Source organism: Aethina tumida, chromosome 4, assembly GCF_024364675.1.
Source record: "Aethina tumida isolate Nest 87 chromosome 4, icAetTumi1.1, whole genome shotgun sequence".
In the NCBI taxonomy this organism is placed as follows: Eukaryota; Metazoa; Arthropoda; class Insecta; order Coleoptera; family Nitidulidae; genus Aethina; species Aethina tumida.
Window position 1 is genome coordinate 15,670,202 of NC_065438.1, and position 19,643 is coordinate 15,689,844.

Consider the following 19,643-nt stretch of genomic DNA (forward strand, 5'->3'; position numbering starts at 1 on the left):
TGTTTTTTTGTTATCTGTTTTAAAAGAAACGTGAGTCTTGTATTTCGTTGGAATCTTGTATAATTATCAAAAATCATCAAATAGAGTAACATTTTAAACTTATGCAAACAACAGACTATCAAAAACTAATCTACTCGATAAAAGATGGCAGCAACTACTCCAAATATTAGACAATTAAGACAACACTTCTGAAGTAACATGAAATTATGTAAAAATTGTCAGTCAAATTGGTTGTTTATTATATATTTTATAGCATTAGTTAAAATTTTGTATAGTTATCGAAATTCATCAAATATGTTAAATAGGGTAACATTTCAAACTTACGCAAACAATAGGCAATCAAAAACTATTCTACTCGACAAAAGATGGCAGCAACTACCCCAAATATTAGACAATTAAGACAACACTTCTGAAGTAACATGAAATTATGTAAAAATTTTCAGTCAAATACGTTGTTTATTATATATTTTAAAGCGTTAGTTAAAATTTTGTATAATTATCGAAATTCATCAAATATGTTAAATAGGGTAACATTTCAAACTTACGCAAACAATAGGCAATCAAAAACTATTCTACTCGATAAAAGATGGCAGCAACTACCCCAAATATTAGATAATTAAGACAACACTTCTGAAGTAATATGAAATTATGTAAATTTTTCAGTCAAATAGGTTGTTTATTATATATTTTAAAGCATTAGTTAAAATTTTGTATAATTATCGAAATTCATCAAATATGTTAAATAGGGTAACATTTCAAACTTACGCAAACAATAGGCAATCAAAAATTATTCTACTCGATAAAAGATGGCAGCAAATGCCCCAAATATTAGGCAATTGTGACAACACTTTTGAAGTAACATGAAATTATGCAAAAATTATCAGTCAAATAGGTTGTTTATTATATATTTTAAAGCATTAGTTAAATTTTGTATAATTATTGGAATTCATCAAATATGTAAAACTGAACTATTTAAAAAAGAAACCAAAGATTGAAATTATGTTAAAATTAAGAAAAATTTTGAATAGTACAACAAGGATTTGTTTAATATAAATTTTAAAATTAAGTTGAGTTTTGTATCAACCCAAATATTACTTGTTTATCAAAATACATCAATTTTATCAAAGAGGCTAACATTCCAAACATAGACTATCAAAAAGTAATCTACCCGATAAAAGAGGGCAGCACATACCTCGCCCAAATATTATGCAATCAAGATAGCACTTTTGGAGTAACACTGGACAAATTTCAATAAGGAAACGGAGACATCAATAAACTGCAGCGTTTTTGTGACCAAAACTCGTACCGGCCAGGGCAACCTTGACAATCTGGTTTTCGAAAAACTCGTTCATATTTAAATTCGCACCGTACCGGTATTAGTTCCTAACGGTTTCGGTTACGCGAACAATGTTACGAGCGGCGCAGCGAAACTCGGCAATTAGAAATGGCGACTTATCCTTTTAATTAGTTGCCGCATCTGTGCGGCAAAAAAGGACTTACTGAAATAATAATTAATAATCGGAATTAAATTTATGGCGAAAGCTTGTCTAACACTGCCAATTTAGCCAGATTAATTTAAATAATAAATCACGCTCACGTCAATAATTATGTATATTCGCCAATTATGGTGTTATCGGCAGTAAAGCGGCTTATTACAAGTATTTGTGCGTGAAAAACGCGAATTCAATAGTAGATTGGCCGGTTCGTTACTTCTGTGTGAAATTCAATATTTCAATTAATTTATGCTAGGCGGAATATTCGCTTTGAAATCGGGCCGCAACCTTTGAAATAAGTTTATCTCGTTTTACGTTGCGTGTAAACAGTTGTTTAAAGATGTTTTTATCAAATTTGTACACTTGTACCGAAAACATTGTGTATTTTTTGTGATTTAAGCACATAATCTTATCTTATTGTTGGTAATAAACAAACTTTGCTAAAATATTTGGTCGTCACTTCCTATATATAGATGACGGGGATTCTTTTTGTAATTTAACTAGCTTCCTTGCTCCTATTTCACGGGAAGTGTATTTTATTTTTCATTTTGATGCGTTTGAGTGCTATATTTAAATGGGGCAATCACTGTCAAGAGGCTCTAATTCCGTTTGGGAATAATACCCGTACACCTAAAATAGATCGGCGTCTACGAATTGGGTTAATATCGTAAATTTACGTGCTACGAGAAAATAAATTTATGTAATGCACTTCAAACGACTTAATTTATTTAATGGCGTAAGCATTCCTTAATTAATTTATTTCCTGAAACGGGACAATTTTTGTAAAAATTATGGATAACGCAGTTAAAATAGGCCCAGAATAACATTTCTATCTTATGCCAATCAAAGAGTAACAATAATTAATCTACTCGATACAAGAGGGCAGCACTTACCCCTTACGAATCTTAGGCAACCAAGACAACACTTTTAAATTAATTAATAATTATTAATAATTGGTGGACAGGCCTGGAAAGGGAGTCAAACGTGTGGAAAATAGACGCAGGTTATACGAATAGTTTTGTAAACACATCGTAAATTATGGCGAGATTAATAACACAAACAACGCCTCTTATACCGTTCAGTTTTCCCCCTGAAACCAATTTAGGTCATGAATACATAGGTCATTTTAATTTATTGCTTACTTGGTTTATCGTTTGCAATACTGAAATAATACATTACACACGTACATTTTCTTTGAATGTTAATAAGTTCGCAGATAAAGGTAAGGTGTTGGATTTGATGAATGGCTGCTTTATTGGAAATGTAACCTTTTTGATATCATCGGTTAAATCTTGACAAAATGCCCGGCCATTTCAAATAGTACCAGTAACATTAGATTGTCTTCATGCACGTTAAGTTTAACGGGATGAAAAATAGTGATTTTAACAAACTGAGTTTGGCATTTATTAGTGTTGCAGCAAACCCATATTTGCACAAACAACGTAATATGACTAATTATAATTATTAGTAGGTTTATTATTTAAAGTTCACTAATAAGTATAATGTATTCCTAAGATAAATCTTAATCAATTAGCGCTCCAATCATTCTTAATTTATTATGAAATATTCATATATTAAATGCACTTATATGTTATTTAAATTATTCAGGTTAAATTCAACGCTTATAATATTTTCCAGTGATACAAGCACATAATTATTTTAATGGCCGATCCACATACAAATTATGTTATTTATTTAGGACTTGTTTATTTAGTCTAGTAGCTCAATAAACGGGTTATTTTAGAGAAATATGTAAAGGCGTTATTAAAATTACTATAAAATATGTATAACAAGTCGGACATTTATTGCTTTATAGATTTTATTGCTGTCCGGGCAAAGTCTTTAAGTATTTATTTCAATTAAAATGTAAATTATGGAAATACCTTTTATTGATCCATTCTAGATGAAAGTACTGCTGGTGCACAGTGGGTTGGAACAAGTGACCGAAAATTCAAACGAGTAAAGGCGCGCATTTGTCGACTTGAACTGATCTCGGACTTGTAACTTTATTTTCGACGCTAAAATTGGTACGAACTATAGACAAAAATAACACGAGGCCGGCGCAGGTTACTACTGAAACTAACAGGAGTGTACTCCGAATTTATGCTCATCACTGGACACCAAACAATAAATCAACCAGTTTTTACGTTTATTTATTTATTTACTTTCATTCAACTAAATAATCGTAGAAACAAATCTGGGCTGGTGAATCTGAAGAAATTGTCAATCTTAGGTTTGAAATTTTCTTCAGAATTAAACGTAAAAAGTTGAAGAAATAAGTAATAGTCACACAGATAAAATCTTGACTGAATGTTGGATGATATAACTTTTTGAAGCTTACTTTGAGACTCTAATGTAACATCTGGTCATGCATTGTGAAGAAGCAGAATGCATCTTCTGTTGACTATAGAAACTTGTCTTTTTGTAAGTTATTCATTAATTTGGTAGTAGACTACACTATCAAAAATTTTTCTTGGGTTAAAGAATTTTAATCCATCAGATTTACTAGACAAACCAGGAAGAATTGTTGAAAACCCTCTATTTTTACTCAAATGAAACAATACAATCAATAAAAGGCTAATTTGTGTTGGATGCAAATTGTCAAAGGCCTAATTTTGTTATCCTTACTTAATTGATGTGAAATCAATGTGTCCAAGTTATTGAGGAAAGAATCCGTTGTCCAAAGCTTGATTTCATGAAGTTTAAAGACTGGCCTGTTTCCAAACATGTTGCACAAAGATTTTGCTTAGTTTTTTTGTTGGTAGAGGATTCAGGACCTTGACAAAGTTCATCTTCTATGTATTCTTTTCATCTTTAAATCGTAGAACCAAAATATTCATCATTTCCGCTACTTTAAGCTTTTTTAAATATAATTTTAGGAGAAAATTAAATTTGAAACATTTCTTCTTAATTTGCTGTTCGTTTTTCCTTCTTTGCACTCGTCTTAAAAATCGAAGTTAACAAAATTAACAGAAAATAATAAGATTGAAATATATTTACCTGATAAATGGTGTCTCTTATAGTACCACGCATGGTTGGTTCTATATAATAAGTCGATGAAGAAACTGAAGAAATTATCAATCTTAGTGATGACCTTGTCTTCAGAACTAAACCGATTGTTCCGTATAAAATCATTCAATGACAAAAATAAATAATGAAGAAAGAGAAATATCTGAACTAAATATTGGATGAAGAAAAACTTCTTATTTAACATTTTGAAGCTTGTTTTGAGTCTCTAATATGACATCTGGTCTTATGTTGTCACGAAAAAGCAGAGTGCATCTTCTGTTTACAAAAGGAGCTGCCTTTTTGTAAGTTTCCCATTAATTTCAATTCCTTCAATCAATTTGAAAAGTGTGAAGAGATGCTTCGATTGTTTGGTCTCTTGATACATAAAATTCCCCAGTATCAAGTCTTCCTTGACTTAAAGAGTTTTGTTCCAGTTACTAGTTTTAACTAGTTGTTCAGACCAACAAAAGTTGGAAAATCACCCATTTTTGGTAGCATATAGCAATATGATCAATAAAGAATATATATGCTGTGGGTTCAAGGCAATTATCAATCTCCTAATTTTCTTATCCTTATTTAAATTACGTGAAATCAATTTGTTCAAATTTTTGATGAAGTTCATTGCAAAAAATCTCTTTCTAAAGCTTTATTCATTGCAGTTTATTAACCGGCCTATTTCCAAACATGTTACAGAAGGATTTTGCTTAATTTTTTCCTTGGACGATGTCTATCTTCAATGTATTCTTTACCACCCTTAGTTGACACATAGAGAAACATTTGGATTAAATATTGGTTGAAGTAGAACTTCCCATTTAACCTTTCGAAGCTTGCTTTGAGTCTCTAATATGACATGTTGTCTTGCGTTGTCATGAAGAAGCAAAATACATCTTCCATTGACTAATGATTCTTATAATTTTGTTAGTTTCTCATTAATTTGATCAATTTGAGAGAAGTGGACAACTGCTTTGATTATTTGGCCTCTTGGTATATAAAATCCCTGTTTCAAAAATATTTTTTGGGTTAAGAGTTCCGTTCCAGCAGATTTACTAGCTGCAACTCATTGTTCAGACTAACAAAAAGCAGAGTGAATCTTCTATTCACAAAAGAAGCCAGCCTTTATGTAGGTTTTTCATTCATTTCAATTTCTTCAATCAATTTGAAAAGAGCAGGGAGATGCTTCGATTGTTTGGTCTCTTGTTACATAAAATTCCCCACTCAAGTCTTCCTTGACTTAAAGAGTTTTGTTCCAGCAGATTTACTGGTTTCAACCCATTATTCAAACCAAGAATTATTTTATAGATTTATACAACTTTTTGATGAAATTCATAGTATGAAATCTCTTTCTAATGGTTGATTCATCTCAGTTTAATGACTGGCTTATTTCCAAATATGCAAATATAATCAAGGATTTTTGAACTAGATATTGTATAATTTTTTCTCAGATATACATTAGATTAGAATAAGTAAAATTGTTCCACTTCTTCTACTTTAAGATGACTTTTTAATTCATTGCATGTATTATTGGATGTATTTTTAATCCAAAAATGTTTTAAAAACAATGTAGAAAAAGAAATAAATATTATAGTTAAGAAGATGAAAAACACTTTCAAGTAATATATACAGTTTAATTCAACACTATTAAAATAAATCAAGAACTAAAAACTGGAACTTCCTCCAGTCTTTAACATTTTAAATGTGTCCAAATTGGATTAAAACTCTTGAAACAATTATGAGTATAAGAACCATTAAATCATAAATGATGTAGTACAGTGTTAAACAATTTCACACATTAATCTCTGGTAATTACGCAAGTACTCGCAGCAGTCGTATAACTTTAAAACGGCCACATTAAAACTAATCTTTATTACATAATGTTACATACGTAGTGCCTTTATTTTCACAACAAACCCAGGTATTTCTGGGTTGTCTAGGTAAATTAAGACTTGGCAGTGGCTCTTCAGGTGACCCGGACATACAAATACACGTCCGTGGATCCCGCACGTCGGTTTTCCCTCGCATATAAAAGCGCGTTAATTTGATATACACGTTCAGATTTCCTGTTGTTTGGGCCGTATTCATTTCAAAGGATTAACCGCATGCGTAACGAAAGACCGAAGCTAAAAACAACCATCAAAGATAACTAAGACCAAAAAGAAATAAGAAAACCGACACGGATTTCTCTGAGAACGCGAAGTACCACCTCCACGTTCGGCTCAAAGACACGTCTAATTGATACTTATTCAATCGTTTTCGGGGCAGGCATTTGAACGCGGACGTTAGCGCGTTTTCAAAGGAAGAAATGGCTCGTATTAATGAGCGGCGCAATTAAATTCGTTACGCGTTACACGGCTTTTACTTAATGCCTAATTTGTGCCGGCCAATAATGAACCGCACATCCTGCACTAATATAAATTGTGGCCACAATGTTGCTGGTTTGACTAACATGTAGTAAATTGATTTGTTAAAATCGCCGGTTGTGATAATGTCGTGAGTATTGGCATCTGGTGCAAGATCGCGGTACCACCGCACGCAGTTAACTGTAAACAAAAATGATCACTCACCGGAATCCGAGTCCTCATCTTCGCACTCCTCGATCAGGAGTGGACTGTCGGCTCTGGTAATGTGATCATCGGATATCGTGAACGGTACCGCCGGCGTCGGGGCCGGGAGTGTTTGCCGTCCTTCCGGGCCGGAGAAGTGCAATTCCACTGCACCGTCGACGGGGAAACGTGGATCTGTAACGATTAAATTATAATGTAATCTTATCGAAACCTCGATACGACAATAGTTAAGTGTGATGACACAGTTCCATTATTTTGTTGACGTACCGTTGCAGGCGGTGTCGAGCTCTTGGCGGGTGAAGCTGAGCGTGTGATCGGAAATGGCGCACGTGTGAAATTGGCAGGCGAAAATCGTCTCCCTGCCCCTGTCCGTTCGATGGTAGCACTTGATCAGGATGTCTCCTCTTAGTTGCAGCCCGCCTCGCCTTTCGCCGGCCACGTTCACCGTGAACTGGCTCACGTTATTCGAAACCATGTAAATTCCTGCAACAACAACAAATTAAAACGATGTTTGATTTGGACGGACAACATAAATAATCAGCAAGACCCCTAATTTTGTTATCCTCTTAACTTAAGTGAAATCAATTTACTCAACTTTTTGAAGAGTTTATTTGCAAGAAACCTCTTTATAAAGTTTGATTCATCCCAATTTAATTATTTTCAAACCTGTGCAAGAATTTTGCTTAATTTCTTCCTTGTTAAAGGTTCCAGGACGAAGCAATTCATCTCCAATTTATTCAATACTTTTAAAATTAAAGATTGGAATATGTTACCCTGATAAATGGTATTACACATTTCTATAGAGGAAGTTGCTGAAATAAGTGAAGAAATTATCAACCTCAATTTTGACCTCCTCTTTAGAATTAAACCGATTATTATGTAAAATTGTTTAACTTTTTGATGAAGTTCATTGCAAGAAATCTCTTTCTAAAGCTTTATTCATCTCAGTTTATTAAGCGGCCTATTTCCAAACATGTTGCAGAAGGATTTTGCTTAATTTCTTCCTTGGACGATCAATGTATTCTTTACCACTCTTAGTTGACACATAGAGAAACATTTGGACTAAATATTGGTTGAAGTAAAACTTTCCATTTAACCCTTCGAAGCTTGCTTTGAGTCTCTAATGTGACATGTTGTCTTCCGTTGTCATGAAAAAGCAAAATACAGCTTCTATTGACTAAAGATTCTTGTAATTTTGTTAGTTTTTTATTAATTTGATCAATTTGAGAGAAGTAGACAATTGCTTTGATTATTTGGCCTCTTGGTATATAAAATTCCTGTTTCAGAAATATTTTTTGGGTTAAGAGTTCCGTTCCAGCAGATTTACTAGCTGCAACTCATTGTTCAGACCAACAAAAATTGTCGAAAATCACCCATTTTTAGTAGCATAAAGCAATAATATCAATAAAAATTACATTTGCATTAGATACAAGGCAATATCAATCTCCTAATTTTCTTATCCTTACTTAAATTATGTGAAATAAATTTGTTCAACTTTTTGATGAAGCTCATTGCAAGATATCTCTTTCTAAAGCTTTATTCATCGTAGTTTATTAACCGTCCTATTTCCAAACATGTTGCAGAAGGATTTTGCTTAATTTCTTCCTTGGACGATCAATGTAATCTTTACCACTCTTAGTTGACACATAGAGAAACATTTGGACTAAATATTGGTTGAAGTAGAACATCCCATTTAACCTTTCGAAACTTGCTTCGAGTCTCTAATGTGACATGTTGTCTTGCGTTGTCATGAAGAAGCAAAATACAGCTTCTATTGACTAAAGATTCTTGTAATTTTGTTAGTTTTTTATTAATTTGATCAATTTGAGAGAAGTAGACAATTGCTTTGATTATTTGGCCTCTTGGTATATAAAATTCCTGTTTCAAAAATATTTTTTAGGTTAAGAGTTCCGTTCCAGCAGATTTATTAGCTGCAACTCATTGTTCAGACCAACAATAATTGTCGAAAATCAGCCATTTTTAGTAGCATAAAGCAATATGATCAACAAAAAATACATTTGCATTAGGTACAAGGCAATATCAATTTCCTAATTTCCTTATCCTTACTTAAATTATGTGAAATCAATTTGTTCAACTTTTTGATGAAGCTCATTGCAAGAAATCTCTTTCTAAAGCTTTATTCATCGCAGTTTATTAACCGTCCTATTTCCAAACATGTTGCAGAAGGATTTTGCTTAATTTCTTCCTTGGACGATGTCCATCTTCGATGTATTCTTTACCACTCTTAGTTGACACATAGAGAAACATTTGGACTAAATATTGGTTGAAGTAGAACTTCTAATTTAACCTTTCGAAGCTTGCTTTGAGTCTCTAATGTGACATGTTGTCTTGCTTTGTCATGAAGAAGCAAAATACAGCTTCTATTGACTAAAGATTCTTGTAATTTTGTTAGTTTTTTATAAATTTGATCAATTTGAGAGAAGTAGACAATTGCTTTGATTATTTGGCCTCTTGGTATATAAAATTCCTGTTTCAAAAATATTTTTTGGGTTAAGAGTTCCGTTCCAGCAGATTTATTAGCTGCAACTCATTGTTCAGACCAACAATAATTGTCGAAAATCACCTATTTTTAGTAACATAAAGCAATATGATCAATAAAAATTACATTTGCATTAGGTACAAGGCAATTATCAATTTCCTAATTTTCTTATCCTTACTTAAATTATGTGAAATCAATTTGTTCAACTTTTTGATGAAATTCATTTGCAAGAAATCTCTTTCTAAAGCTTTATTCATCGCAGTTTATTAACCGTCCTATTTCCAAACATGTTGCAGAAGGATTTTGCTTAATTTCTTCCTTGGACGATGTCCATCTTCGATGTATTCTTTACCACTCTTAGTTGACACATAGAGAAACATTTGGACTAAATATTGGTTGAAGTAAAACTTCTAATTTAACCTTTCGAAGCTTGCTTTGAGTCTCTAATGTGACATGTTGTCTTGCTTTGTCATGAAGAAGCAAAATACATCTTCTACTGACTAAAGATTCTTGTAATTTTGTTAGTTTTTCATTAATTTGATCAATTTGAGAGAAGTAGACAATTGCTTAGATTATTTGGCCCCTTGGTATATAAAATTCCTGTTTCAAAAATATTTTTCGTGTTAAGGGTTCCGTTCCAGCAGATTTACTAGCTGCAACTCATTGTTCAGACCAACAAAAATTGTCGAAAATCATCCATTTTTAGTCACATGTAACATACCTTCAATAAAAGGAGTAAATTGTCAAACGTCCAATTTTTGATGAAATTAAAACCAATGTTTGCTTTGGGCAAACGAGATAAATAATCAATAAAACCACCAACAAACTGAAACTGCAGCGACCATTCAACTTTAAAATTGCAGCCGTTCATTGTTCCAATCACGCCTCTGAAATTAATTGAGCGGCCAGTCTTGCGATTAAGTGCCTATGACATGAAGTGGCAAACTAATAAGCCGACATGGTACGGTTTTTCTCTCACGTACCGATATTTCACTGGATGTTTTCCAACTAACCGTGACGCTGACACCTCGAACACGCGTTCCACCGCCGAAGATCTATTAGCGGTTGATTACTGTTGCGGGAAACGAGAATTAGCGGCGCGATAAGATTAGGATATCTGTACGTCTGTGGTTGTGTACTTTAAAAGGCGGGAATTGGCGATAAAGCGGCGGAACGTGGATGCGAGAAGTAAACCTACCGCCTGACAGAGCCTCGGGCACTTATATAAAAGGGGTTTTAAGAAGGGTACCTGAAGTGTAGACGGGCGTGTGTCCCTCGTAGAGTTTCAGGAACGCTCTGCAGCCACCTTGTTGGAAGGCCGGAGTGCCCACCACAGTCACATGAGTCAGATACAGAGGTGCGGAGTTGATTTTTATGTGATGGGACAACAACCCGGCGAAGTATTCGACGTATCTGCAACAACGAAACAGTTTTGTTGTGTGCTGCACCATGCATAGTTTCTCCTGCGGAATGCACGGACTAATTCGCCTGGTTTTTACCTTTTGTTCGACGGCAGGACCAGAGGCCCGACGTTATCGTCCAGGAACCGTCGCATGGAGAACCTATCGAGCGCCTGCTCCTGGCTTCCGCATATACTTGAATAATGCATGTATGCAGCCACTATGACTCCCAACTTTTCTTTGCTGCCTCTGAAAAGAAAAATAAATAGGGACGTAAATTATGTATCGGGCTTTTAGGCGCCAGAAGTGCCGGGGGATTTATGTAGTTAAAACTTTGCTGGCAAAACTTCCCGACTCGGGGCTTTGTGCCACATTTTAATTGATTAAAAACGATTATATTTACCTCGCATGCAGGACGGCAATCCGATGTTCGTCTTCGTTCAGCCAGTTCTCGATGTCCTTACACACGCTACAAAGTCTTTCCAAAGGCGGAGCCAGGTTGAGGGCCCATCCGACCTCCTTCACGTGTTTATGGGCATTCCTCAAGGCGCGTTTCGGCTCAGACAAATTGAATATCTGCAAAAACGACACGATCCGGTCAATAACTTCTCCGGGGGATTAACGTCAGATCGGATTTTAAATCAACATGTCATGTGCATTAAAATATTGACATGCCCAACGTGGTTACGTGGGCAACTTTTGAGTTGCCGAATAGTTTATTAATTGAATAGCTTTAATTACTTCCATTGTTAATAAAAAATCAAATCCATCTTAAACAGATAAGTTGGAACAAAAATATATTTATCTGGACATTATCATTAAGATTTCGCAAATGATAAGGCTGCGTAAATTTCTCATATATTTGCATAAAATAACTGTAAATACTAATTTATAAGACGCATTCAATTTAAACGGAGACATTTGATGTCCATTAGTTTGTGCACGCTCGTTAATAAACACGTGAAAAGCCGTACGAACACCATATACAGACCACAAATAAATATTACGAAAAGCCAGCACATTAAAAAAGTTTATTTAACACCGGCTCGAGCAAATGTGGCCGGAGAAACGCGATACAATCTTTGAAAAGTATCAATTTAATAACACTTTAAGACCCGCTTTATTAACCGAATAAATTTGCTTGTTAACAGCACGATTTCGATGAATGTAAATGGCCGTTGTGTCAATCGACGTAGCGGTGTCTTGTAATCAAATCGTTTATACTAATGGAAAGCGTGGAGGCATTGTCTTGGCGTTTTGTGAACGCAATGAAGGGTCGGAACAACGGAGTAATTGGGTTGAAAGATTGATCGGACAATGAGGTTCTCACCTTGTAATTGTCTCCGTGTTTGTTTCTGAGCATTTGCGAGACGTGTTGCTGGCCCTGTTTGTAGCCACGCGTCGTGGTCGACGGGGAGAACCACAACGATATGATTCTTTCGGTGACATAGCTCAAGTCCATGCCTCCTGATGAGTTTGTGTTGTTCTTGGACAGTCTGGGTTGGGTGGTCAACGCCTCGCCGAAACCATTGTAGGAATTCGATGTTATCATCTGGAAAACCAAAAAATATTCAGTATTTTTGAACTGTCCAAGCTCTCTTTAGGGTTATTTTTGGCGGGATACCTAAGAGGAGACTTTCAGCCCATCACTGGTTCTTCTTGTACTTAAAACTAGGACCTGCATTTTAATGAACCAAAAAGTTAAATTATTTCTGAGGACATTTAGGAAGTGTACTGTGTACTGTTGTACTGGTTTATCAAATGAAATTTTTATATTAAAGTGGGTATGATATCTTATCAATTTTAATCTTCGATATAATTGGGCAGATAAAAGAAATAGTTGGAATATATAAATAATTTTTAACCTTGAATTGAAATTACCTTATTCAAGTGTCCATGTCTGAGAGTTCCTTCATCATGGGAGTGCTGAAACAAAAATAAACACCATGTTAAAAAAGACTTATTTGATTATAATTATCTAAAATCAACACCAACCATTTTCAAACTTAGACAGACATTCATAAAAGTACACTCAAGCACACCTTTAATTGACGGCGCCAACTTTGATGAATGCTTATCTAAGAAGTTATTTTATTGACTAAGTTTTATCCAAATATTGAGAAAAAATGGTACAACCAGAAAATAAACATGGCCAATTTGCACAAGTGACGCAACCACCAATTAGGATTTGTTTGTCAAATTATTCGTGTTTGGCTTAATTATCGTCCATTATTTTATATTGATTGTTTCAATAAACCGTTTGATTTGTATTCATTAGCGTTGTTGTTCCATAACCTTAATAAAGGCAACAAATCGTTGTTGTAGGTAATAGAAACTTGCTACAGAAACATTGTTGACGAAACGAAAGCGACGTTCTGATAACCATAACCGTGCTAAATTTAAGCAACCCATATTTCGAGCGTGCAAGAAAAATAAACCACACATCTCCAGAATGCACAATTTATTTTACTCGGCCTAAATCCACATTTAGATTTCTTTCTTTGGCTTATTTTTAGACGGAATCCTTCGGAAAATGCATGAATGAATAAATTTTTCATACACACCCGGGTTTTACATGTCAATTACATGCGAATACTGAAAGCCTGTCGAATGCAATTTCATGAATTTCTATTTCGAGAGTCTGAAACATTCGTTTGTTTTGGGTTTCGTAAAAATTTGCCAAGGCAACGATTCATCACGGCCATAAAGTTGGAAGTGCTGATTAACATGGTGGATGGTTTTTTGTTTGTTTGGAAGCTGCAGAGCAATTATTCATCCACTTTATCGGTTTTTATTCAATATCTGCAACAATATGTAATTTGCATCTTGATACCGATTTTGCTTGTAGGAAGACGGGCAACCCCGTCGTAAATTACACAAAGTAAAGGTAATTAGGTATCGCAGCTACTAATTACGAGGCACATACACTGAATTAGCTATTAGTTATTGGATTTATGATTGAAAATTTACTTCACCAACCGTATCGATGTTAGGATGTATGGTGGTAATTTAATACATCGATCGTGGAACATAAATTACCGTCGAACGTACCGAACTAAAAAAAGCTAAATTCTACGTGCATTACACTAAAACTGTTGTACGGTATTTGTTGTAATTTATGGGACAGTTGTTTATGTATATTTCAGAAGCATTACAAAAGTCCGAATGATTAATGGTGCTGATACATGGCAGTGGTACTTAGTACTATTGTTAACGTAATTTGCTCCCAGTGGAAATCGGTGAAAAAAGTTGAAAGGCGGTTTCAGGAAGCGGCGAATGTAAATGGGCATTTTGATTTGTACTTTGTTATTATGTAGTTAGGTCTGTTACACGTGTAGGAGGTCGTTTATTCCCTCCGGGATGGAACTGATCCAGAGATGTTGGATGAACTTTAACATTAATTTGCCAAGCAAACATATTCCGATGGACCATCGAAGACTTTGGTGATCCCCGGGATAAATTGGGGAAAGAATGGACCGGCAGAAAAAATCTCATACCTGTTGTTTGTTTTCAATATGGAAAGCCACGTGCCACAACGTGAACGCAATGTTGTAGAACAACCTCGGCGTAACCACGTTGTAAAACCCTTCGAACCTGTCCCGCTTCGTCTTCTTGGTCACCGTCAACTTATCCACTGACATGTTAGCCAATTTTTATTAATAGACCCACTTATCGTTAATATTATCACAGTTTATTTTGATTCGGTGTCTCACACAATTAGTAACAATCTGGCTTTCGACAAAAACATGTATAAAAAATACGTCCTCTACAAATAACAACCGCAAAAACATGGATAAACACGCCAATTAAAACGCAAAAACAAATTGGGGAACGACGTCCGGTTATATCACAACATATTTACAACCCGTCTGTGAGGTGTTTGTGTTTGCCGGCGTTGCAGCAGACACGCCCGCTTCTGCATCCCGGAGTTCAGTACATCCCCCACCCTCCCGACGTTATCCTGCGTCCGGAAAATCCGGCACGCGTTCGGCCGCCGTCGCCGTGCCCTGACCGGGGCCGGTGTTCGGCTTCGTGGACGCACGAACGTCCGATCTTGGCGTTGTTTGGGGGTTGCCAGGGCGACCGGTGTACACAGCATCCCATTCGAAAAAAAAACCTATGAATTTGGTAGTAGCCGTGGATAGGAAATTGCGAGCGGAGTGGAATTGGCTTTTAACATTTCATAAATGTCGCAGTTCGAGGTCAGGGGATTATTCGGTCTGAATTGGGACGGCAATTAGACGGCGTACCCGGATCTAATCTTGTTTATGGGACGGCTTTTAATTGGAGGGTTGTTTCAATCATTCAGACTCGATTTCTGCCTCTTCAATTAACTTGACTCTGGTTACTGTTCGACAGAGTGATTGTGTCTTCAATTGTTGGGGCAAAGATGAGTATCATCAAACGATAATAAAGAAATATAAGAATAGGAATTGTTTAAGGGTTGTTTCAATTATTTGTGCCTTTTCAATTACTAGCTTCTGTTCCATATTTAGATTATGTCTTCAATCATTGTACACCGGATGAGTATCAGCAAATAAAAAAATAAATGAAGGTAAATTATCAGATTTGGACCACTTTTCCTCTTATTTATTGAAATGAGTTCCACGTACTGCCTACATCGTAGTATTTCAACGTCACAAATTTCAAACATTATTTTTACTGGTATCAAAAGAAGATCGTCGAATTCCAAGATCTATAAATATTTACACAAAATTTTATTTCAGCACTTGACGCAATATGAAAATAATTTACACGCATCTTTGTAGTAGGTTACAGCTTACATATATTATTGACTTTTCATCAATTTTACGAGAGGAATCCACAAACATTAATTAAATCAAATATTTGGATAGTCTTAATAATAGCATTTTAAAGAAATTAATTATGGTTTCGACAAAACGATTTCTAATTGTATATCGAAGCTATAAACTTATTTTGTTGCTGACCACGATGGTTTTAGTATAAAACAAGAATATACTTGTGGAGTATGTTTTTTTCTAAAATATCCAATAGTTGATTAACTTGGAACAATTTCTGGTCTTAGTACTATAATTATTGGTTTGGAGGTACTGTTAGTACCAATTTATCAGCTTACAGGGAGGTTACATAGTATTTATTTTAATTTACTATATTTCATTTGATATAAGAGCCTTCAAGGTTTTCATATCAAATTATGGGTTTCAATAAAAATGGAGTTAATTTACAGACATTGGAGGAATATAATATCATATTAATTACCTATAAAGGGGTTTCAGGTTGTTTAATAGAATGACATGTTTGTTTAATTTTTCCTTTACAACTTCTCTTTAAATATCTAGAAACTGTTTTTCGTTTGGAACATGAATCTTTATTGATTTTAACTAAAGACAAGACTTTTGATGAAAATTACTAGAATTTTTTTCAGGAATAAAGTGTGACGATTAAATAAATATTTTTTTATTTCCAATTTGTTGTTTACATTTTATCCTACAATTTTAAAAATTTCTTTCTTTGAAACCTGAATATTTATTGAGTTAAACTAAAGACAACATATTGATGAGTATTACTTAATATATTTTCTTATCACCAAGAAATAATTTAAAGCAAAATTGTTTCTGTGGAACTTGAACATTCCAGAAAGACAAGGTTTTTGATAAAGATTACTTAGATTTTTTTCAGAAATAAAGTGTGATGATTAAATATTTTTTTATTTTCAATTTGTTGTTTACAATTTACCCTACAATTCTAGAAATTTCCCTCTTTAGAACCTGAACATTCATCGTGTTAAACTAAAGACAAAATATTGATGAATATTACCTAATATATATTTTTTATCTCGAAGAAAGGATTTCAATCAAAATTGTTTCTGTGGAACCTGAACATTCCAGAAAGACAAGACTTTTTTTTATGGAGATTACTTGGATTTATTTAATATATATTTTTTATCTCGAAGAAAGGATTTAAATCAAAATTGTTTCTGTGAAACCTTAACATTCCAGAAAGACAAGACTTTTGATGAAGATTACTTGAACTTTTTTCAGGAATAAAGTGTTATGATTAAATATTTTTTTATTTCAAATTTTTTGTTTACAATTTACCCTTACAATTCTAGAAATTTTCCTCTTTAGAACCTGAACATCCATTGTGTTAACTAAAGACAAAATATTGATGAATATTAGTTAATATATATTTTTTATCTCGAAGAAAGGATTTCAATCAAAATTGTTTCTGTGGAACCTGATCATTCCAGAAAAACAAGACTTTTTTGATGGAGATTACTTCGATTTACTTAATACATATTTTTTATCTCGAAGAAAGGATTTAAATCAAAATTGTTTCTGTGAAACCTTAACATTTCAGAAAGACAAAACTTTTGATGAAGATAACTTGAACTTTTTTCAGGAATAAAGTGTCATGATTAAATATTTTTTTATTTCAAATTTTTTGTTTACAATTTACCCTTACAATTCAAGAAATTTCCCTCTTTAGAACCTGAACATTCATTGTGTTAACTAAAGACAAAATATTGATGAATATTAGTTAATATATATTTTTTATCTCGAAGAAAGGATTTCAATCAAAATTGTTTCTGTGGAACCTGATCATTCCAGAAAAACAAGACTTTTTTAATGGAGATTACTTCGATTTACTTAATACATATTTTTTATCTCAAAGAAAGGATTTAAATCAAAATTGTTTCTGTGAAACCTTAACATTCCAGAAAGACAAAACTTTTGATGAAGATAACTTAAACTTTTTTCAGGAATAATGTGTCATGATTAAATATTTTTTTATTTCAAATTTTTTGTTTACAATTTACCCTTACAATTCTAGAAATTTCCCTCTTTAGAACCTGAACATTCATTGTGTTAACTAAAGAAAAAATATTGATGAATATTAGTTAATATATATTTTTTATCTCGAAGAAAGGATTTCAATCAAAATTGTTTCTGTGGAACCTGATCATTCCAGAAAAACAAGACTTTTTTGATGGAGATTACTTCGATTTACTTAATACATATTTTTTATCTCGAAGAAAGGATTTAAATCAAAATTGTTTCTGTGAAACCTTAACATTCCAGAAAGACAAAACTTTTGATGAAGATAACTTGAACTTTTTTCAGGAATAAAGTGTCATGATTAAATATTTTTTTATTTCAAATTTTTTGTTTACAATTTACCCTTACAATTCTAGAAATTTCCCTTTTTAGAACCTGAACATTCATCGAGTTAAACTAAAGACGAAATGTTGATGAATATTACTTAATATATATTTTTTATCTCGAAGAAGGATTTCAATCAAAACTGTTTCTGTGGAACCTGAACATTCCAGAAAGACAAGACTTTTGATGGAGATTACTTGAATTAATTTAATATATATTTTTTATCTCGAAGAAAGGATTTAAATCAAAATTGTTTCTGTGGAACCTGAACATTCCAGAAAGACAAGACTTTTGAAGAAGATTACTTGAACTTTTTTCAGGAATAAAGTGTGATAATTAAATATTTTTTTCAGGAATAAGGTTTAAGTGATTTCTTATATCAAATTTTTTGTTAACAAATTATCATTACAGTTCCAGAAATTTCTTTCTGGGGAACCTGAACATTCCAGAAAGACAAGACTTGGTGAAGATTACTTAACTTTTTTTCCAATAATAAGATGTGATGATTAAAATTTTTTATTCACAATGTTGTATACAACTTACATTTACAGTTCCAGAAATTTCTTTCTTTCGAACCTGAATATACATCGAGTAAAACTAAAGACAAAATATTAATGAATATATATTTTTTTATCACCAACAAAGGGTTTCAATCAAAATTTTTATTTTTATTAAGCTTAATAGCAGGATTGAAAACAGCAAATAATTACGATTCTAACAATATAATTTGAAGCATCAAATCAAGGCTTAATTATTTATTACGAGAACCTTCATCGAAACATGATCTTTTATATAACTCAACAAACTTATTTCGTTGCTGACCACGACCTTTTTTTAGTACACTGGGGAATTTTGCCCCCTAGAAGGAAATATGGATTTTATCTGATTTCTCATATATTTTAACCTTGTTTCGCGATATCTCACAAATACGTGCCTCGACTAACATTTTCCTTTTATAAAGTCCACAAAAATTCCAAGCAAATATTTTCACATTAATTTACGATTATCGTAATTTCTCAGCAAATTAATAAACACGGAACAAACATATCGCACATGACAAACAATTTAAGAATTGTGCTGCGCCGTGATAGCAATTTATTTCGTCGACACTTTTCTTACGAGCTCAGCTTTAATTAAATCAATGTGTAGGCGCTTTTAAACTAACTACTTGCATTATTTATACACAATACCATCATCGGCTTGAAATTTAAATTGTCGGTTCTGTAGAAATCGTAAAACTTTTCATTAGGAGATTACGCAGAACAGTTAGTTATTAAGTGTGGCATTGAATGTGTGATACGATCATTCATGCAAAATGACTGTAGTTGCGTTAGTGTCCTTTTTTTTGAGACGTAATTTTACCCAATTCGAAGTTTCAAAGGCGAAAGAGAATGTCGTGCGCCAATGTCAGTTTTATAAAATTATTTAATTACAGTAATTTATGGCAATAAAAAAATGCATACAAATAAATCCATTTATAATTGCGTGTCCGGACGTTCTACTTACGCAAGACCGTTTAATTGGAGCCGAAACTT

The 19,643-nt window shown here is 33.4% G+C and overlaps 1 protein-coding gene across 12 annotated transcripts in view; it reads right to left on the bottom strand.

Annotated features, from left to right (window-relative positions):
* Positions 1-19,643, bottom strand: part of LOC109604404 (tensin-1) — a 293,281-nt gene that overhangs the window by 20,943 nt on the left and 252,695 nt on the right. For 11 of the 12 annotated variants that reach the window (XM_049965846.1, XM_049965847.1, XM_049965852.1 and 8 more), the window contains 7 exons: positions 12,845-12,889; positions 12,294-12,515; positions 11,367-11,539; positions 11,063-11,212; positions 10,813-10,976; positions 7,331-7,546; positions 7,064-7,237 (listed from right to left, as the gene is read on the bottom strand). In XM_049965846.1, coding sequence (XP_049821803.1) covers positions 7,064-7,237; positions 7,331-7,546; positions 10,813-10,976; positions 11,063-11,212; positions 11,367-11,539; positions 12,294-12,515; positions 12,845-12,889 — 1,144 coding nt within the window. Of the gene's footprint in view, positions 1-7,063; positions 7,238-7,330; positions 7,547-10,812; positions 10,977-11,062; positions 11,213-11,366; positions 11,540-12,293; positions 12,516-12,844; positions 12,890-14,460; positions 14,706-19,643 lie in introns of those variants that run through there. The other variant, XM_049965853.1, reaches the window with a different exon arrangement.